Below are 23,304 nucleotides of genomic sequence, written 5' to 3'. Positions count from 1 at the left end.
TGACAGTTCAATATTGCGCTAGAGTTGTCGAAATAGCTCCTTAGTTTGAAGATTCAGGATGGTGCTATGTTTTGCATTGATTTATAGCATAATTACCGTAGAACACAAACCTGTTCATTTTACCACCCCTGTTCATTTTACCCACAGTTCCTATATTTTTTTACCTGGGTCGGAGTAAGCTTTGCAAATTATGATTATCTTTATGTTGACTAGGTGACGTCAAATATTTTCATTTGGTTGTTGGTTGGTTTCTAAGAAAATCGTTTCTTATTATAATTTATATTATATGATATTAATGGTCTTATTCTTTTAGGTTTGGTTTAAGCTTATCAACAGAGGAATTGAGTGTTGTTAATTTGAAGGTTGCATATGAGATACCGATGGGACTAAGAAAATAATACTGAAACGATTGATAATTTATTTTTGCTTAACGTTTTACTATTCAAGCCGCTCGAAATTTTACGTTGTTCACGTTGTTATGAACTAGGGAAGAATAACCCATTCCACTTCCTCAGTCCTAACATGGACAGTTCCGCAGCAAGCCCTTGTTGGAAATACTAGGTTAGAGCATGTTGATTGTACACTGCGTTATTTCATCAAAATGAAATAACTAGTGCCAAAACGGCTCCATGTTTTTGGGCATAGCATAACGCTCACCATGTAGAGGAAATTAGCGTGAATGTCTGAAAAAGGGTTGGCCTTTATGTTTGTCCGTATAGGCAAACACTTTAGAGTAAACTAAACAATGAACCATTGGCTAGATATCCTTTTCCTACGAATTTTACGGCATTTATGAACGGTCCTTAAGGAAAACATAGCTAAGCCATAGGCCGTTCAAACTTTGTTCCAAATAGTTGAGCCAAAATGATATCCAAAACAATAAATGTCATAATTGATCGTATTTTTATTGAATTGAGCCTCAATTTATTTTTGTTTGAAGTAATAACCCTTCCACTTGTAGATATATAGGTTCTTCGATGCCAGGTACCTTAAATGGTAGAAAAGGAATGCAATTAAATACTAAAAAAGATTAATTTTAAGTTAAGTCTATTTGGAATACGAAAATTCTAGCTTCAAAATAAACACAGTGAAAATTTTTGACAAGTCGATCAACAATTTAAAGATATTGCCTACTTAGATCATGCTATAAAATGTGCAGGCAAGAAATGCCACAATTGAATCACCCCTCGTAGTTTTAAAGCCAGCGTTAAGGCGAAGTAGGCCGTCATTGAAATTTGTACGCGTCGTTGATGATTGTTGCTAATTCATCTCACGATTTCGAATCAAAGAAAATCAGTTGATTTTTCACTGACACAGCTGAAAAAGTATCAGCATACTTTATGCATGTTAGTGCGTACAGTGATACTTTTTCAAGTCAATGTAAACCATCAAGACTGAGTTTTATCACTTTGAAACGCAAGCTGAAAAGTTACATTGTTGCCAAAACGAATGACGGGCTACTTAGCCTTAAAAGCTAGATAAATGTCATGGCGGTTCGAATACTATTCAAATAAGAGACTTTCACTCCAAATATCATAACAATCTATTGAGATTTGAAAAACTTATGTCTATTTGTCGTTTTTCGTTGTAGTTTTTGGTCAAACTTTCGTTGCATGGAACCAAATAAAGATAAATCTTTTTCAATATGTAAGGGCGTTTCATGGCCTATCATAAGGATGCTTTGATGTGTACCGTTCTGATTCAAACTCCGGACACTCAACTTTGTATGGTAAAGGTTTCAATTGAAATGTTTCAAAATTTGCCGTTTTAAAGTTCCCAATTTGAAGACTCGTTTTAATATGATTTTTCCATAGCAATTCATGAAAATTTACAATGCTTAACTAGTTTTGACGTTTTTCTAATAGCTGGTAGTGTTTATTTAACGATTTAACTCTTCTAACATTGTTTTTCACGAGCTGTCCGGAATTTGAATCAATGCGTCCGAAATATGAAGCAAAAGTGAGGTGGTGTCCGGAATAAAAATCGCGAAGAGGGCACACATTTCTATTTATTTGAATTTATTGAAGTTGTGGAATTCAAATCTTCGCCTACCATTCGAAAGGTAAGTGTCCTGATAGCATGATAACGCTGAGGAATCATAAACATTGATTTGTATGTATTTTTCGGCAAACAGAAGTTTACGGCTGGTATAAAGTATGCCTGTCATAAAAGTATTAATATTTTGTGTTTTAGCTAGCGAATTTTTTCCCCACACTAAATTCGAACTCTAACTTCACCGGTGGGGCAAAAGTTCGCTTGAGACAATCAATTTTGAGACTGTTATAACTAAAAATGGGTAAATATTTTAACACATCTTTGTTCAGCAAAATTATAGTCAATATGTTGATTGTTCACTGTATGGTATTTCTTTTGTTTCTACTGCTATAGTTTTTCTGGAAACTTTGATTGTACCACTAAGGTCGAACTTTTGCCCCACCTTACTCTAAGTATTTATTTAGTTGTTAATTGGGCTGCAAAAAAGTACTTGAATGTTTAATACTACTGATTTTTCGTAAATTTTGAACGGAAGTTGTAGCGAAAAGGCTAATTTAACCAGGCACCATCGCACTAAAATATAGGTTGAAATCTCTCGAGATCTTGGGCATATTTTTCTCACAATCACTTCATCACAGTTATCACCAAATGTTGGGCAAAGTTCATCCAGAACTTTTAGCAAGATTCTAATAAATCAGGCACATTATTTACAGGATTCTAACCAAGATTCTAACATAATCATAGGTGTATTTTTCTTAGCAGTCTAGTATAAAATCATGGAAAGATCACAGGGACCCAGATAGCCGTAGCGGTAAACGCGCAGCTACTCAGCAATACCAAGCTGATGGTCGTGGGTTTGAATTCCACTGGTCGAGGATCTTTTTGGGTTGGAAATTTTCTCGACATCCCAGGGCATAGAGTATCTTCGTACCTGCCACACGATATACGCATGCAAAAATGGTCATTGTCACAGTAAGCTCTAAGTTAATAACTGTGGAAGTGCTCATAAGAACACTAAGCTGAGAAGCAGGCTGTTTCAAGGAGTTGAATGAACTCGTCACTCAGTCAACTTCAATCTGATTAGGTCGCGTTTAGGGCTCCACTTTACTGATCATGAAAGAAAAAGGTGGGTAAGGCAGCATCCATTTATTACGTAACGCAAAAATTATAAATTTTCGACAACCTCCCTCCCCTCCGTAACGCTTTTTGTATGAAAAATTTTAAATTTTTGTATGAGCCGTAACGCTTGAGCCTACTCTCCCCCTCCCCCTAGAGCCTAACTGTCCTCCATAGTTTAAAACTTCATGTGAAAAGGTTTTTTTTCGATTTTTCGGTCATTCTACAGCAACTGAGTGTAATGATCGTTTTGCGTGAATGAACTTTTGAGGTCGCTTGTACCCCTGATGGAAATCCTGGGTACCTCCTGATGCATAATACTAAGCGCAATCATCACAATTGCTGTAGAATGATCAAAAAATCGATTCTCACAGGAAACGACACATAATTTTCACAGAACCTCACGGCAAGATTTTTATATAATATTTGTTAATAATACGAGAGAATCCTTTGCGGATTACTAACAGAACTTTGAATAAAATACTCATTATTGTCACAGAATTCGAGGATGGATTTTTACCAAAAGCTCAGCAACAATAAGGGTTTTTAATTTTTTTTCTGAAACAAAACTGTTTGATTGGTTAGTATTTTGTTAGATTTGAAGAAAAAATTGGAATTACTTATGCACTAAAATCTAATATTTTTATCAAGATTTGGTCCTCGGCTTAAAAAATACAGGAAAGCCTATTCAAAAGCCATTCGAATGTTAGCCGCATCGTTAAATATGTATTTTACAACCTATTAAACACAATAAGAAGTTTGAAACTCTCTGCACTAACCTGGGTTGTCAACCAGCTTAACTGGGGTCTCCAGTAGTCTCAGCTTTTCCCGTGGGTCATCCAGCTCGAACATAAATGGCGCTGACGCGGATCCGGTTGCACAATGGAAAAGTTACAAACTTCTACGCGAAATTACCGTAGCGTCGCCAAGCGCCGTCGAGGAAAAATAAGGGGAGAAACCACTTGTTGCTTTGGAGCCAAGGATTTTTCTCTCCTTACGGTTGGATTTAGATCGAGGAAGAAATTTTGACTAAGTTACCAAAAGGGACATTTTTCCTGCGTCTAATATCAAAGCCAATCACTAAAACTGCATTTCGTGTTCTTCGTGTTTTCTTTGGTGCTGCGTCCGAGACGTCGTCGGAACCGAAAGGATTTACACTTGATTAGCCCTGGGCATTGCCGCCATAGTCAGTTCAAAGGATTTGCCGTCGGATGTGCAATTATCCACTTGGATGGCGATGGGGCATTCTAGCACACTGTTGGTTTCGACACAACACATGAACGGAGAACAACTGAAATCAGGGCGGGGGATAGGAAACACTCTATTTCCGACTTCCGGAAGTTCACTGGCTTCTGTCTAATCCACTGCCAAAAGTGCTCTAAACCGTTTAAAGTACAACACCCAAAAGTTAAATGGTTTCAAAAAACTATTCTATTACCACTTCCACAAACACACACTAAATACACTCTCTGATTTCCTTCTAAAGAATGGTCCTGGAGATCCGCACTAGGCAACGTTCCTTGGAAAACTGGCAGCGGATCGGCGAACCGTGTAGGCTTTTATAGTTGCACCACACCGGATGCTGCTGTTGGCTCCGAAGTTGATCCTTCAGAATTTCCCGTCAACAGGCAGGAAGGCCGACCAGCAACAAGCTCCCCAACAAAACGGCGAAGAGAGACGCGCCTGTGTCATAATAATTTTGCTTTCAACGAATTTCCTCCACTCCTATCCTGGGCCCTGTGTCGTTCTTGCATCCTTTGCCATCGCCATTGGAAGTCAGATTGGTGAACCTACTTACCTATATGCCGACGCATTTTGGGGTGGTGGGTGGTTGTTGGAAAACCACGTGCTCCACACACCGTTGGGCGGAAAACTGTTGCGCAGGCAGCGTTCGGATGCATGCATGTGTGAGTGTTGAGTGCAAGACATTTTAGCTCTAGGCGGGACAATACCAATCGCCATGCTGCAACTAAGGGAGAATTGCATATCTCACGGAGCGGTGGAGTAAAATCAGCTTTTCCTAGTTGGATGGATTATTGTGATGATTGATAGAATCGTTTGAACTCCATATTGCTTATTCAATTTTTGGGCAGAATTTTGAGTATCCTCTTTAAGGACAAAATCTGAGACTGTCCAAGACTTTAGAAATGTAACTAGGTATTTCTTATGAGAAACCAAGATTCATCCATTTGTCTCTAAATGGTAATTTCCTTATGACGGATTTCACGCCAACTCGACACGCGATTCAGAATTCAATGAAACTTTCTGGATGTCAAAAGTATGTGAAACTAAGATACTTTGCATATTTTGTTTTTTTTTTCAAAATCGACCTAGACTAACATTTGGAAAGGGTCAAAGTTTTTTTTACTTTTTTTATAAACCCTCACGGAGAAATATTTTTACCTAATTTTTGAGTTTACTTTACCCAAAACTAAGTATATCGATTATAGTTTCAACCCAAAATCTCTCGGTTTTCTCTTTCTCCCACACGAATGTTGTCAAAAATAGAGAGAGTTGCATCTACCCAATGGGGGTACTTTGGCCCAATAAGCCAAATTTGGGTAAATGCAACTTTTCTTATGTTTGGGTGGAAAGAACTCAATTTTGCGTTAAATCAACCCAAAATTGAGTGTATTTTTCTAATGGAATTAAAGCCAAACTACCTAGTGGGGACCTTGGAAATTTAGCCAAAATTGAGTTATTGGGCTCAACTACGGAATTGCGTTGAAACAACCCAAAATTGAGTTGAATTCCGTCTCCGTGCTTATAACTCGAAAACGGTAAGACCTACAAAAAAGTGTTGTAAGGGGGACTGTCGTGGAATTTCCTAAAGTTTTAGAAAAAATAATGAAAAAATAAAAAAAAAATTTCTACACTAAAAATAAATGATTTAAAACTTTAAAGTCGATTTAAAAAAAATGGTCATTTCAGATTTTGATCATCCTCAAGCAAAAAGCTTCGCAATTAAGTTTAGGGAAAAAAGTTTTTCTAACATCGAATTTTTTAAGTCCAAAATGATTTTTTAAATTTTTTAATTTGCTTTGAATAGTCTAGTATGATTATATTTTCAAGTGATAAATTACTCACAAAATAGATTATATTTGTTTTATTGGGAGTAGTTAATAAAAATAAAACGGAATTACACAGAGTTTTTTTAATTAAATACAATTGATCTCGCACCAAACCGCTTATGAGAAAATCAACTCCGTCTAACAATCCAATGGGTTTTTTATGGTTGGAAAGATATCACAATAATATTTAATTTCTTATTTGGTCAAAGCCAATCTTAAAGGTGTCTGAAAAGGGTCAATGTTATGCTTATGAAAAATAAAAAAGTCGTGGTTTGTTTTTATCATGCATTAATATTTTTAACATTGCTGTATATCCTAAAACGTAGTATCATGAATATTTACATTATTTTTGGGCTTTATTGAATAAATTGAATATTTTTGGTTAATCCTCTGAATTGGTATACCGTTTGACTGCAATTTGTGTATAACTAATAGGCATAAAACAATGATATTGTTGGGTACCAGGGACAGTTTTAACCTTATCAAACAATTCCACCAATTCCTCTGACATTTTAACATATTGTTCATTAGATATATAACACAAATTTAATTTGGTGATACATATATCAGTTTGTTTCACTTCCCAGTCGTGTTTCCATAGTCTTTTGAAAGACTTGCTCTTTTTGCCATTCGCTTGAGAGTGCCACCAATAGCGTCACAAAGGCCTATTCTGTGGGATGTGGCAAAAAAGTGCCACTCTGCTTCCAATCCATGTATTTTCTTGAAATTACATAAGCTGTCAATTTTTTGTATTTTTATAACGATCTGCAGCTCTATCTGACATAAACATAACTTGTGATAAATTTATTTTTTATTAAACAAAATTTATCAATTATGAAATAAATAGCTGAACTGCTACTGTGTCATGGGTCAACACTTCTGATATTATAATAAAACTAGCGTTTTCCAATTTATTATCTTTTTATGGTAAATCTCGAATGGGTGTATCGTTACTTGGGAATTATTCCAGTGATATCCTTGAGCAGCGTTTTGTATGATAAAACTACGAATTTCAGAAAAAACTCTAATTACCAGTATTTTATCTTGTTTTAAGGAGTCTTTTTTGTTTCGTAGAAAAGAAGACTGTTCTTTGCAAATAAAATCATGAGTTATGAGCTTATTAACTTTCTCCACGAAATACGTAACAAATTCATTATAGTTTCTAGGTTACAGCGATCGGTGGTGAGCCATTGCTGAAAAACTACAATTTCTTTGTCGCTTTCCTCTAAGGTTGTTACTTTTCAATGTTTGCAATACTGTTGTGATATCTTTCAAACCATAAAAATCCGTCGGATTGTTAGACGGAGTTGATTTTCTCACAGACAGAGGCGAAGTCCATTGATTGCCTTTATTTATAAAACATAATCACTGTACCGTGGTGAATCAAAATCCGGACGGTACCAATATCCGGACACTCTAGTTATATTAGACAATTAGAGTTAAATTAAATGGCAATATGATTGGTTTTTATTCACTCCGTTAATTATTAACAATGCTTATGACTTTACATTTATTTTTAATCTAGTAACAATCGTCAAATAATTAATAAAAATAAAAACAAATAATTTGTTCGTGTTGAACGTCATTTCACCGCGAACTGACTCCAACTGAAGTTTTTACGATCGATGACCGCGCGAACATCGTTTGATTAAAAGAAAAGTTTGTAAACTATATTTTATAGCAATTTTTAATTAGAAGTGTTTAAGAAAAGATATTTCAAAAGTATGGTGACTCCTTTGCGTGTGAATAAGTTAGAAATACATATTTATCGGTGCTTCTAGAGACTGTCCGGGATTACGAGCCAGTGTTTTAAGATCCGGATATCTTCTAAAAGACCCTGGTTTAATTAGTGTAAGTGAGTTTTGTGCAAGAAAAGATAAGAGAAAACTTAAAAAATAGCTATTTGTAGCATTGTGAGTATTCAAAATTTGACTCGATGTGAAATAAATAGTGTTAACTTTCATAATAACAGTTCGAGCCGCAACGATTGCAGTTCGAGCCACACGCTCGTCGGCTCAGGTAATCAAACCACTAATATTACAAACGTGCTATTCTTTTTGACATTATAGGGCAAACGCAGACATCAAGCTTTTTAAATATCTATATTTTATTGTGTATTGATATGATGTTTATTAAAATTAAGCGAATATTATGGGCTATTACACAGATGTCCGGATTTTGATTCATAAGTGTCCGGATTTAAAGACATCGTTTGCATCAGTTGTCCGGATTTATGGACAAGACATGCTCAAGTATTTGAATGGTTTTCATGTTAAAATCATGTTTTTTACGAAAAAGCTCAACAGTAGCGTGAAGATCTTGTGTTAAACATGGTTTGAAACAATATTACATTAAAGGTATTCTAAAACAACACCTTGATATTAGCATTTGAACATTTGTGTCGACTTAAGCGTCCGGGTATTGATGCACCACGGTATAATTCCGTTATTTTTTAACTATTCTCAATAAAAAAAATCTATTTTCTGATTCAAACTCATTTATCACTTTAAAACACGATCATATTTGACGGTTTAGAACAAAATCTTTGAAAAAAAATATCAGTTTTGAACTTGAAAAATTCATTGTTCTTTTTTCCCTAAAATATGCCCAATTTGCAATGTATGGACGACTTTTAGTAAACTTAATTGCGAAACATTTTGCTTAAGGATGATCAAAATCTGAAATGGCCGTTTACTTAAACGATTTCAATTATGGTAAATAGCACTTTGGGAGGATGCTATTTACCATAATTGAAATCGTTTAAGTATAGGGGAGCAAACATTTCAAAATTTGCATCACTCTAGTCCCCCATATCACACTTTTTTGTAGGTCTTACCGTTTTCGAGTTATACGGGTTTATAAAAAAAAAGTAAAAAAAAAACTTTGACCCTTTCCAAATGTTAGTCTAGATCGATTTTGAAAAAAAACAAAGTATGTAAAGTATCTTAGTTCCACATAGTCTTCACACCCAGAAAGTTTCATTGAATTCTGAAGGGGTGCTGCCAATCCCTTTGTCGAGTTGGCGTGAAATTCGTCTTATATGAGTAGGTAGCTAAGCAACTATTTCGTTCTCAATCGTTTCGATTCAGGCGTTCAGTACGAAATTCTTCATTAGTGCTTTTCTAACTCTTCAATAGATAATAACGTTGCATATTAACCATGACTAGCGTGAGATATAAAGTGATTGTAGCTGAAAGTTTAACTGAAGTGTAAACTGCCTAAATATCAATAAATAATCAATGTTTCGGATAGAATATATAAAAAAAAAATGAAAAATAAACTCTTTGGAAAGATTTGATCTGAACGTACAATTGAAAAACTATTTTTTAACAACATACCCGAGCAAAGTTGGGTAACAAAATGATAACAAGTTGTGTTATCCGATAACAAGCATTTGATAACATATTTTGTTCTCATTTTGGTTGAATAAGCAGGCAACATAACAAACGTGATAACAAAAGTTTACACTAAAGATATCATATAAATATCTCATTGTGTTGTCATTTGAAACTCATTGATAACAAGTTTTGTTATCTAGTCAATTTCCCTCATTGATAACTCATTATGTTATCAATTAGTTATAAAGATCGAATAATGATAACAAACATTTGACGTCATTCATCCGTTGGTGGCATCCTCGATCTGACAGCTCAAAATTCGTTGATAACAAGAGTCTTCGTATTGATAACAAAAAATATAAATAAATGAAATCATGATGTACATCTTGTTATCACTATGTTATGCGATTGTTATTCGACTTTGCTCGGGTACACTATTAGAATATTTCAAAGTTATGTGTCAAATCGTACATTCAGGTTAACTTTCGGGCTGTCACGCTGTTGTTAATAATTTGTGATTTATATACTTTCATTTTACAACAAAGATTTTTATTGACCCCAAACCGAAATGTTTTCCTCAAGAATCTTCTTTAGAACAACATTCGACAGTTTTTGTTTACTGTATAGTCCTAAATAATGCGGTAGAATATATCTCAGTAGCCCGTCTAAGAAAGTTTCAGCAATCTAAGCAGTCAGCGGCCGCGAAGTGAGGTCAGCTGCAGGGGAAGTGGAAGTGACAGCTAGCGAGCTGGCTAGCTGGTAGCTTTTGTGTACTATGTTTTTCAATCTACCGTTTCTATGGAATTTTTAGGAGTTGTTTACTGCTAGTGACAGCAGTAGTAGCAGTTTAAATTTTCTTGCTCGTCAAACAAAGTCGCCAGTTGTCACTTGTTGTTTCAAAATAGCGGAATGAAGAATCTTGCAGATAGGATTACCTCCCTTTTAGATATCTTGAGCCCGTAGCTTAGAAAGATAACGTCTTCGGCAAAAATGATCAGTAAATCAAGAACTATCATTGCTCAAGCTAGTTAATGCATAATTTTGCAGGAATTTTTTGTTTTGCAGATATCTCAGGAGCCTGGTCATTTAGAAATTCGGTCAATTTGTTCAGTAGCTCAAGGGCCATCATTATTCTAGTTAGATTTTGTCACCAGTCGGAACTAGTGATCATGAAACTTTTGTTTTGCACATATTTGACCATTTATAATATGCCATCTTACTGGGCGAAGTTGTTAGTGTTCGAGCTAGTTAATTCAAAATTTCGTTTCCAGGTGGCACTAGTGCGAAAGAAACTTTGCAAGAGAATTATCACTATCACCATCCTTCCAAGTGGTCAGAATTTTGAGATGAGCTTCTAAGATATTTGTAAAACAAAAGTTTCATTTCTAGCGCAGGCTTACCAGATGATATACTTTGGGAAGACATGTCTTCCTTTTTGATCAAATTTCATCCCGTCCTATTTTAATCATCCTTTTCCAATGTAATCGAATATTTAATTTTATATCCAAACCCAATGTTTATATGTGCTTTTTTTAATACTTTCTAATCGAATATGTAGCAGTATTAATAATTTTCTTTCTAGATATCTAATAAGCCTTTTAAAAGATTCTTTCGTTGTCGGTTGCTGAAAATGTTTAGTCCACAACGACCTTTTACATGCTGTTTGGGGACCATTGGAGAGTAAAAAAGGCTTATCAGTTTTAGAAAAAAATATTATTTCACCTAAATTAAGATAAATTTATTAACCAAACTCACACCCTTTGGAAAATCTCTTCATGGAATCCTCCAGAGATTTCTCCTGGAATTTCTCCAAGAATTATTCCAAGGAAAATCAACAGGGGTTTTCCAGGACTTTCGCTACAAATTACACCAGCAAAATCTGTACAGTGGGATACCTCCATAGATTCTCCAGGAATTATTCCAGAAATTATTCCAGAAGCCCTTCAGAGATTCCTACAGGAGTTTCTCCGGAGACTCATCCAGGGATTTCTCTAGTAAAATTTCTACAGCGATTCCTGCAGACATTCCTTCAACTTTTTCTTCATGAATTTCACAATGGATTGCTTCAGAAAAATCTCTTAACGATTTCCTCTAGAAATTGTTCCAGTGATGAGCTGGTAGACATTCAACTGCATATTTGAATGAAAGATGCTTTTCGTCTATGCAGTCTACACACTTAAACGGTTTCGCCGAGAACCCAACAGCTGATATCTCGGTAATAATTTGACGATTCTCGGTAAAACTTTTACCGAGATCTCGGTAAACGTTTACCGAATCTCGGTAACGTTCACCGAGATCTCGGCAAAAAATTCGGATTGCCGAAATCTCGGTAAAATAAGTACCGAGATTCGTCGTTAAAATTTACCGAGCTCTCAGCTGTTGGGTTCTCGGCGAAAATTTTTACTGAGGTCGGTGAAATAATTTAAGTGTGTACATTATAAAAAATCCGTCGAAAAAATAAAGACTACGTAGCCAAAAAAAACGTAGTTGATGTTCCAGAGATTTTTTTCAAGAATTCCTCCAAAGATTTCCTCAAGCGTCCCTCGATAAGCTTCTGCAAGAATTTCTCCAGGGATTCTTCGAAAAATTTAATTGGGGATGTCTGAAGGGTTTAGATTTTTTTCTCGAGTTACAAAGCAATCAGCCGCATCGACATCGACTGTGAAATCAGGCATTACCCAGTAAACACACCATCGTATATGATGGTATATAACAGTACAAATGTGGAGGCGATATACGTACATCTTGCATGTAGCCTTATGGTGCATGCACGTATATCGCCTCCACATTTGTACTCTTATGCGCTATCTTATACGAGTTTGTGTTTACTGGGTACATGCTGATCGGTTGTCTGGTGTGGTGCTTCCTTCAAATGACAAATCGTCCACTGAAAGCATTTTCGTGTAGGTGTCTTAAACCAAAGGGGGCCCAGATAGCCGTAGCGGTAAACGCGCAGCTATTCAGCAAGACCAAGCTGAGGGTCGTGGGTTCGAATCCCACCGATCGAGGATCTTTCCGGGTTGGAAATTTTCTCGACTTCCCAGGGCATAGAGTATCTTCGTACCTGCTACACGATATACACATGCAAAAATGGCAAAGAAAGCTCTCAGTTAATAACTGTGGAAGTGCTCATAAGAACATTAAGCTGAGGAGCAGGCTTTGTCCCAGTTGGGACGTAACGCCAGAAAGAAGAAGAAGAAGTCTTAAACAAATAAAAAAAAGGTATCTCCAGGTATTTCTCCAGGAATCCCTTCAGAAATTTATCTAGGTTTTTTATTCGAAAAAACTTCTTTAGAAAAGGAGTTCCTAGAGGAATCTCTAAAATATGGCAGATCTGGATGAATTTTTATTTATTTTGATTCCTCCATGGATATTTATGGGCGAATCTCTGTAAGAATTTCTAGAGGAATCGGGTCCTAAAGCCCTGTCCCAATTTTAGTATCAAACGCTTAAGTTTAGGGCAAAAACACATGTTTACTCAATTTTTAAATAATTTTCATTTGTTTAAGTCCAAAAAAACATTTTTTTATTATCTTATGAGATGTTGTCCCACCCTTTGGTTAAACTCAAATTTTGGGTATATTTTGTTTTCCGTGTCCCTGCTGAAATGCCAGATAGGAACAACCCCAGTGTTAAAACTATATGCCCTGTGGCATTTTTGTCGAAACTGTCAAGGTTCATATTTGGAATCATTTTTAAAATTGAAGTTTAAAAATGTTATAGCCGTTATTTGAGTTAGAAAAAATGCTAAAGTAGTTGCAAGAACATGCTCTTTCGTATTATTAAATAAAAACAAGAATTCATTAAACATTTTAGGATCCAATTGTCGAAGAATTCCCCCTAGGAGTTTTTGGAGGCCCAGAACGAATCTCTGGAGAAATTTCAAGAAGAATCCCTTGAGGATTACCTGAAAAATTCCTTAGAATAATTCATGTTGCGATTTTCTTGGATAAATGTCTTAAACAAATTCGCAAAGGAATCTCTTGAGCAGCCCCTATTGTAATTTATGAAATAATTTCTTGTAGAATCCTTAGATGCATTTCTCCAGGAGAATTTCTGGAGTGATCCCGGAGGAAATCTCACGAATAGTTCCTGGAATAATCTCGAGAACACTACCAGAGGAATACCAGGAGAAGTCCCAACAAACATTTTTGCTGAATGAGAGTTGAACAAATCACTCTCAATTTTGTTTCATTTTAATAAGCTATTGTTCAACTACAAATGTTACTTGGGGTGTCTGTAGAAATATGTGGAGTAATCCTTGAATAAAACGTCTTACTGTAACTTGGAGAAAGCCTTGAAGACATCTCTGCATAAATCCCTGCAAAAATATTTCTAGAGAAATTCTTATAGAAGTCCCCGATCAGATAGAAGAAACAAGATTATTACAGAATATATTGCTCTGATATGATATTATATCACCAGTTGTTATAAAACATATACCGTTAGTAGTTGAAATAACAAAAATTCTAACAAAATTTGCACCAAATGTATTTAGAATATAACAAATCCTATTAAAATTATAGCAAAATTATTACAGAACGTGTTTCAGATATGTCATAATATAACAAAATTATTGCAAAGTTTTTAACTGATTATAACTTTAGGTTTTCTTAACTTTCAACTCACAAATGCAATGTCAAACATATAACAGATGTTGTAATAAATCTGAAAAATTAAGAACAAAGCCATCTTGATGGTAAAATTATCTGTTATTTTTAACAGCTTTTGCCACAAGCAAGAAATTTTGGGGGAATGTCAGGAGGAGTCCCTGAAGTAATCTCAGGGAAAGATCCCTGAGAAATCTTTGGAGAAATTCCTGAAGAAATCCTAGTAAAAATTTTACCGGAGGAATCTATGGAGGAATCACTGGAGACATTTCGATGAAAAGAAAATAATTTTAAACTCGATTTGAAAGTATAATACATTTTGTTACATTTGGTTGGATTCAATTTTACGCATTTATTCACAGACTAGCTTTCCCCTTTGCATCGTTCACTTCTTCTATCAACTTGCCAAAATCGGCAAAGCTCTCTGTATAGTAATCAGGCACAAAACTCTCATCCGATATCTTCTCGACGTCCACGTTCTTAGCCCCACCGGTCAGCACTAGCAGCGTCTGGAATCCCGCCACTTTCCCAAAGGCGACATCCTGTGCAATCATGTCCCCGACAAACAACGCCCTTCGCGAATCTTGGATCCCGTATTGCTACTTCAACTGTACGCCCAACTGATGTCCCGGTTTGCCCAAAACCATGGCCGTCCGCCCGGTGGCCTGCTCCAACACATCCACATATCGACCCGAGCCCAGAACTTCAAATTGCTGCGTTACGGAAATACTTCGATCGGTTGCACCAGCTATCAACATGCATTCCGGGTCGCCCTTTAAATACAGCTCCGCCCGCAGCAGTTTGGTATGGTTGCAATTGAAATCGTAATCTACCACCACCGCTTTGACGGGTTTCTTATCGTAAATCACCGGAATGATAAGACGGAGCGATTCTGGTTGTGCATCGTTCGGCTGAAAAAAGCAAATTATGTCACTGTTTAGATGCTGTTCATAGATTGGAACGCCAAAATGGTTACCCCATGAATAACTTCAAACCCTGCATCCCTCAACGAATCCAGGAACGATTGTGAACATATAGCGTAGATCAAGCCATCGAAGTTTATCGATTTCAAATACTTGATCACGCTGACGACTGGATGAACGACGTCCTCGTCATCCACTTCGTGACCCAGCGTCCGAACCTGATCTCGATAATTCTGCAGAGTTCGCACGCTGTTGTTGGAAACGTAGACCACACGTTTGTCCTGGCTCTTCAACGCACTGATCGCACTGCCAACGCCTTCGATCGGTCCGTACAGATTCCATACTACACCTAGATAAGTGGGAAATGATTGAACTCAATTTATTAATTAAACCCATCTCGGATCGCCTAGTGGCGTATGTTTACCGCACCGTCACAATCGGTTAGAACGTAATCGAACGAATCCAGAAAGCGCTTCTTATCTTCCAGGCTTAAATCCAACAATCGCTTGGACGGCGTACTGCTGCTGCTGGCGGACATATCGGCGAGGCGTTTGTTTGCGGACTGAAGTGTGCTCTCTCATTGCGTTCAGTTTGCGGATTCATAGCGAATTCTACGAATTGGGAGAGATTGTCACCTATGGAGGATATGTCCATGAATTACGCTTCTATATTTTCTTCAATCACATTCAGTTTGGAATGAATTGAATCTAACTTTTTCAGGAAGATTTTTTCCATACGTATATTGAGGATCGCAGCAAGCCGTGCGCGCGGGCGGCTGTGTTTTGAATTTTCTGTCACGTTTATCTCGGTTCCGCGTTTTCGGATAGTGAAAAATAGATTCGGCTGATGGTGCTATGCCACCTGAAATTTTTTTTCGTGCTCTCGTTGTTCGCAATTACGCCGATATTAGCAGATGCAATGTTATCTGGATTGTAGTGCTTTATGCAATGCTAAATAGCTGCAATAGAACAGGCTGATTGTGCTGTAATCGAAGTGTATTTTTTTTAGCGAAGATTTTGAAGATGGCTTGTGGCGTGTAGACATGATCCCGTCGGTGCTACTCCACCCGGATTGGTTTTGTTTCGTTTGGGATAAGAGTGATTCTGACAAATTAAGAAGAAAAATCATACGGTTGTGAGATTTGCATAATTTTTAATGTTTTTTTTTTAATTGAATACTTTAAAAAATTGAATATATATTGAAAAACCTGTGTTAAGTGTGAAAACCGCATTCGATGATGATTATTGTGCTACGCAGAAATATTCAAACCATTCTTCATTTATTGTGTGACGAAAAGATGATGGGTATATTGCCATGCCGTTAAGTTCTATTGATATACGAAACAATTCAGAGGATGTCGATTCAAATTCCCAATAGAATCATTCAAGTTTTTTGAGGAAACGGTTTTTAACTCGGCGTTTAGAAATATGAATGTATTTGGTGAGTTTGTTCCGATTAGACCACATATATTAATGCAATCTGGGCTCTTTCTGTATCATGGGGACGGGCCAATTTATTTTCTCGTTTCAGAAAACCAAAGCTCAAACCAAAGCTTTTTAGCTAGGGCACTAGGTGGAAATACCTGTGTCCCATCCCTGGAAGACGAACGAGCATGGAGTGACATTAATTTTCTTAGCTGCGTCACTCCCAACGATTACACCCAATTACAAAATATATACTAAACTACACCTACACTAAATTTCAATCCGGTCGCATCACTCGCTTATAGTGAATCCTAGACCATCACCTTTCCCTTCATCCAACTCCTTGACATCTATGAGGGCGTCGGTGAGTCGCTGGCCTCTCTTCAAGTAGGTGTCATATCATCATTTTCCTTTCCTTTCCTCGCAACGGAGAAGATGGGCGTGGCCGGCAATGGACATTGTCATGTCTTTTCATTTCTGACTTCCGATTGGATAGCTATTCCATCCAAAATAGTTCTCCATGAGCAATTGGAATAAGAGTGTTAAAGTAAGTAACATGACAGTTTTCAGTATGCAATCTTCGAAATACTCCGTTACCACGCAACGCAACGCAACGCAAGATTTTTTCCATACGTATATTACGTAGGGATTTGAGTTTTTGTTCATATGTATGATAAATGTAACAGAAAAGGTCCTCACCGGGTTGCATGTTGGTCTTCGGCTTTATGTAGCGATGGCCAGAACTGAATCTGCAAAGTTTTTAGATAAACCACAGACAAACAGACGTAACACTTAGGCGGCGTTCACAAATTACGTAACGATCAAAGGGGTGGATTGGGTAGGCTCAACCGTTATGACTCTTACATTTTTTTTAGAATTTTTTCGGTCGAAAATCTTCAATTTTAGCGTTACGTATTAGGGGTCACAAGTTATGTCACGCTCCCAGGGGGAGGAGGGGGTCGAGCCAAGCGTGTGACAAGCCTTACAAAAATTTCGGACCGTTCATACAAAAAGTGTGACAAAGGGGGGGGTTCAAAAAAGTTAGAATTTAGCGTGACATAATTTGTGTACCATTCCTTAAATAGATGCCGCCTTAGAACAAATTTCTTCAAAATCCATCTTGTGAGAATGTTTCACTGTTTTGTGCAAAAAGACCTTCAGCTGGCGGTAATGTGACGCGTCAAACACGAAGAAAAACATTGCGCGCGGCTCTGGTTGTGAGGTTTAAAACGGTTCGGGACTCCTATTTAACACATTCCTATTACGCGCATTCCTAATAAGCCCCTGTACGTGCCATAATTTTTTTTTTCTTTTGACTTTTACTGTGCGCCGTGTGTTGGTGCTGTCTCGCTCTCTCCCACGGATAACTGGAAAACTGGGCGCACAGTAAAAGTCAAACGTTTTATAGCGTGCATAGGCTCATACACGAAATCCTATAAGATACACTAGAGCGTTAAAAGAGAACCAGCGCTTATGGGATTTCAGCAATTTGGGGGTATTGTTGAATACCTCGTATGCGTTAAAAGATAGCACATTACTGTCTTAGGTGGAATTTCACCACTCACGATCTACCTCTAGGACTTGAGGATCATTCTTTTAGTTGAGAACTTGGCCGGTAGAGGCGCCTTATCTGACTTACACTATATGAACTTTGATAGATAAGAACGCAAATTTTGTAACATATGATATCTTAAGATCCTGATGTTTTGGAAAGTTGGTGTTTGCGGAAGGATTGTTCAGTAGCTCAAGGGTTTATATGCGGTGGTCAGTCTGATTCGGAATTACACCACCAGGCGGCGCTAGTTAGCATAGAATGTTTGTTTTGCGGATAGCTCAGTAGCCTGACTGTAGTAGATATAGATTCCGTGATAAAAATGTTAAACAAAATTATGAGGTATGACTAGTACAGGTTTAGCGTGTCTTGCGTTAAATCGAAACATGCCATAAAAACAATTTCCCGCTTAAATAGCATTCGGGTAGTTCAATGAGCCTGTGCATGCTATAAAACGTTTGACTTTTACTGTGCGCCCTGTTTTCAAGTTGCCCGTGAGAGAGAGCGAGACAGCACCAACACACGGCGCACAGTAAAAGTCATGAGAACAAAAGAATTTATGGCACGTACAGAGGCTCATGTCGACCGATCTCTGGAGAGATCGTCCTAATATGATTCGGAGAGACGAATGCTTCGGCACTACCAGTGAGAGAGAAAATAGGCACGAACTAATCATGTAGTTCGGCTTTGGGTAGTTAGCGCCGGTGTAGTGTGAATGTGAGAATATGGCGGCATGTAACCGTCGAGAATGTGAGAAAAAAAGATAGCACATAAACTGCGTCTCCCTTGCTTCGCGAAGCTAGAAAGAGCGAGTTGATCGTGTCGCTGCGATTCAAAGAGAAATTCAGTCTGTTGGAAAATTTTAGCGCGATTAGACGTGCCTTTAAAAAGTGCAATGATTTTGGTCCCAAATGATCGCAAGTGGATTGTGGATCGTAAATGGACTTTTAAAGAAATTTGGGGAAGTAGTCACGACACTGACCACTTAGAAAGATGACGTCTTCGTCATCCATACGCTACCAACGACTACTAAGAGGCTTTCGCACGTGCCATCTTGTGGTCAAGTGTGTCAGGTGCTTATGGACATCTGGTTGGTTGCATACCATTTGAATGAACAAACATAGGATAGAACTACCCATAATGCGGGTAGATCACCTTTCCGTGGTGCGTTATCGGGTAAAGATCTACCAATGAATCCTAGTCCTGATTGCTTCAAACGAAGAGGACAGGATGCTATAGTAATCAAAGGAACACTATTAGTCCTTCTTACATTTTAAACCTTGTTAAAAGCGACAAGTCTCGGTTTTCCTGTGGCCGAGAATGACCTTGAGACAAGGAAAAAAATGAGTCGAAATCAACAATTTGTTTTCTAATCTTTTATTTATTTAGTTCTCTAGTTTGAAGAAGTAAGGACTAGGATTCTGATGCATGGACAATATCGGTGTCACTTCTTGACTTTATCAAGGGATCCGATTTTGATTGATAAAGGGGCGCGCCTGCGGAGAGTACCCCCACCACATTCTTCGAAGGGTTAAAAAAGCGGATCCTTTCAATTAGAATCCTTTTCTGTGATCAAGTTAGGAATGACAACTGTAAAAAAAAAACCGAACTTCTCAATAGTGACAAAGTAACACGACATGCACTATACAAAGGACACGGGATATACTACAATAGATCAAATATTGGTCGCAGTGGTTCATGTTCCGAATATAAAAAAGGATAGAACACACAATACAAATGCTTTCCTGATTTATTAACATTCAAATAACACGAAAACTACACAAATCACAATAAAACCTTGATAATCTGCAGATGGGTTACTTCGAATCGGTACAAAATAAAGTATGGAGAAACAATGTTTCTTCTCCAAGAAAAAGGCCAATTTCAGAATGTCTCACATAACATTCCAAAAGCGTAGAAAGTAATCATGATATTGTTGATGCTTCAAGATGTTTTGGAGTTTAAATCTTCTCATTTAACTAGATGAACAAAAACTGAAACATTTTTTTTTGTTCGAAGATGATTCTATGTGAAACTATTATGTCTATAGTATGATCTATGGTATTTCATGGATGTATTTGAAATATTCTAGGCTACCCAAACTGTCTTTGAGCTCAAAGAACACAATCTACCATTACAACCCAGGACTGAAATATGTTCCATGAAATCAAAATATGTCCAAGTAGTTTCATTAGCTACATTTTCAGTGGATATCAGCTAAACTTAGCTTAATTTAGGCTGATTGCACATGTCGTTAGTCGCAAATTCGTGATTGTCCGGTGTTAGTGGTAATTGATAAAGAATTAATTTGAACATCATCTAGGAGTGCTATAATCTATGTACTTTGTAAAACTCAATGTCCAAATTAGTACTCCAGGCATCACAGAATTTTCTGGAGAGCAGGTACATCACACACCATGCAGTTTTATGTCTTAATGTAATACCCCAAGTAACAATGACAGCAGGACAGTGAGAACATTTTCTGAACAGTGGCTGATTAATGGTGTACATGGCTGAATAACATGAATAAGAGCTTATTCAACACTCTTAATCAGCAGAACACTCATTGCTGAATCTGGAGAACCGAACACCCGTTTGAGCTGAAAACTTAATCGATTGGTCACCACTAGCGAGTGACCAATCGATTAAGTTTTCAGCTTAATCGGATGTTTTGTTCTCCAGATCCTTGCTCTTGAAAATTTGAGGTTTGGCTTCGATTCATCTTCACCTTAAATAACGGTTGAATAAGCTTAAGGGGGCAGGATCCGTCATTGATTTCAAAATTTTCAAAAGCAGTTTTTTCGTTCAAAATCAAGTAAATTTACAGGAAAATGTGTTCACTGTATTCTGTTCTCCAACCGAAACACAATGAACACATTTCCATCAAATTATTTTCTGTTTTGAATAGAAAAACTGCTTTTGAAGTTTCGATGATAACGATGATTACGATGACGGAGCGTTGATCGTTAAGCTTTCCATGGCAGCCATCTATTGAAAAAAATAGAATTATTATTATGTAGCGGGGTTCTACATACGCACTTGTTAAGTCTGAAACCAGCCTTCTGTATAGCTCCAAATAAGCTTGAAGCTGAATAAAATCGCCAAAATTAGATATTCAATAGCTGAACAATAGTGTGTGAACTCCGATCCTCAAGATCGGTAATCGAGAAGCTTGACCTCGGGGCTATATTACATATGTAATTGTTTGGTATCATTTGCGAATGTTGTTTGAAACACGACTACGTTGATGACATTTGCTAGATGTTTTCTTCAATCAACATCCATCATTGAAAAAGCAAAGCTACTATGTTCAATTTTGTAACATGTCAGCAATTGCGCCATTTTTCAGCAGCTCTAAATGCAGGGGAATGAGGAATGTCGTATTTCCAACGATATTTTACAATTTATCTGTAATTCGGATACAAAAATGATGTACTACATTAACGTTCAGAAATGACAAAGGAATGATACTACGATTGAACTTTTATGATTAGGCATGAGGTTAAGAATCTCGTAGAACAAAATCTGTAGAGTATGCTTTACAGGTACTTTAATGATCAGAAATCAATTTTATGAGGTCAAAACCATTTCCAATCGGCATACAGTGTTCTCAAAAGTTGTAAAGTACTAATAATATGTTCAACTAGTGGTATTTATTTTAATTTTTGTTTTTCCAAATTCTCGTTAGAATTTTTTGAATGTAAAAAAGCTAAAAACACAAATTCGACCATGACTTCCTTCTACATTCATTCATTCGACATTTATCCTTGATAGGATTATAGAAAAAGGCGGTCATTTTACAAAATCTTGAACAGGATTTTTAATAATTCTGGACACAACTTTCGTGGATAAAGCTGAGTATGCAGTTTCGCTCGAGAAAAGTAAAGCGATTTCTTGAGTGGATGGGTCCAAAAAAAACCTTCAGAGAGCCCCATTTGAAATGACATTTTCCCTCAACTGAGTACTGCGATTAAAGAAATGTGATTTTCTTTACCATTTCATGCAAGTTATTTCCCACGCATCGAGATAAGCGATATCGCTCATTTTTCTTATTTTTTTTATTACTTTTCTTGTGAGCAGCAAATCAGTCTTTACATTGGCAAGATTCTCACAGAATTTTTAACAGGATTCCAAAGCCAGGATTTTCAACGAACTCAATACATAATTTACTAGAATCCTGTGGAAGATTACAACATAACGCTATGTAACATTTTGCCAGAACACTCAACGAATTTGTAATAAAAATATGAGCAGGTTTCTTTTGAAATACTTTTTAGCATTTTCAAAGAATTTTAGGTGGCATTTCAAAATAATTATCGAGTGAGATTCTGAAGGAATCCTAGGCACGATTCTTGTAATATTTTGGATATTTTGACCAGGATTTTCGTAAAAGCTTGATCAGAGTTTTATCATTCCGGTTCATGCTAAGAATATTAAGTTGGATTCTGACAAAATTCGGAGTACGATTGAAAAAAAATCCCTAGTATCATTCTCACAGGATTAAAAATTTCTAGGATAGATTCTATTCTGAATATTTTGGACTATATTATCATATAATTTTGAAAGGGATTTTCACAATGTCCAGCAGAATGCTTAATTGCTGTTAAGCTTTTCTTTTTTTGATTTCTTTAAATGAAATTAACTCCATTCACTGATTTTTGTCAGGTTTTTTGAACTTCATTTACCGGCTTTTGTCAGACTTCATGGGAATATTTGTGCGCTTAAAAATGTGGCCCGCGACACAAAATTATTTCTGCGATTTGGCCCGCGGTTCAAAAAGGTTGGGCAGGCCTGGTGTAGATTATCTATTTTCAACAGGTTATGGGCCCAGACACGCCTGGAGATCGCTGAGGCGGCTTAGATACGGGACCAAGAGGAAGCCCCTGGACTACGGGACATGACCTGGATGACGAAGCAGAACCTCAACGAGGGGGTAGAACCTGGCGGGAGGTAGCAAGAGTTGGTGGCCAAGATGCGGTCGAGGCTGCCAAGGTGCGGACGCTGGTTGATCGGAGGACGATCTCGGAAGAGCTCGAATGTCAGAAGGAGCTTGGGGGACGGCGCAGTTGACCAAGAGGATGACGGTGCAGCTTACCAGGAGGACCTCGATGCCAGAAGGAGTTTAGAGGACAGAAAGAGCTCAGTGGCAGATATGCGGTTCAGAGGTTGTGTTGTCATGTCTACCTATCTCAAGCAATATTAATTATTTTACCTTTCGACTCTGGTACCTTTTAATGGTTCATACCTACGGGATTTCTGAGCTATAAATACTAGC

General features: G+C 37.2%; 2 protein-coding genes across 2 annotated transcripts in view; both read right to left on the bottom strand.

Moving 5' to 3' along the window:
- Window positions 1-4,627, bottom strand: part of LOC5572892 (sodium-dependent dopamine transporter) — a 116,246-nt gene extending 111,619 nt beyond the window's left edge. Inside the window, exon 1 of the mRNA XM_021840515.1 lies at window positions 3,891-4,627. Within this exon, the coding sequence (XP_021696207.1) occupies window positions 3,891-3,963 (73 nt within the window). The 5' untranslated portion in view covers window positions 3,964-4,627. The remainder of the gene's footprint in view (window positions 1-3,890) is intronic.
- Window positions 4,628-14,426: 9,799 nt separating this feature from the next.
- On the bottom strand, window positions 14,427-15,626 carry LOC5572891 (phosphoglycolate phosphatase 1B, chloroplastic). The gene is made up of 3 exons (XM_001654195.2): window positions 15,483-15,626; window positions 15,107-15,402; window positions 14,427-15,041 (listed from the first exon to the last, which is right to left on the bottom strand). The coding sequence occupies exons 1-3, from the start codon at window positions 15,589-15,591 to the stop codon at window positions 14,730-14,732; spliced, it is 717 nt and encodes a 238-aa protein (XP_001654245.2). The 5' UTR covers window positions 15,592-15,626; the 3' UTR covers window positions 14,427-14,729.
- Between the last annotated feature and the right edge of the window lie 7,678 nt (window positions 15,627-23,304).

The sequence above is a fragment of the Aedes aegypti genome, chromosome 2 (assembly GCF_002204515.2).
Source record: "Aedes aegypti strain LVP_AGWG chromosome 2, AaegL5.0 Primary Assembly, whole genome shotgun sequence".
Classification (NCBI taxonomy): domain Eukaryota; kingdom Metazoa; phylum Arthropoda; class Insecta; order Diptera; family Culicidae; genus Aedes; species Aedes aegypti.
Note: the sequence above shows the minus strand (reverse complement) of the source record. Positions and strands in the feature narration are given on the sequence as shown.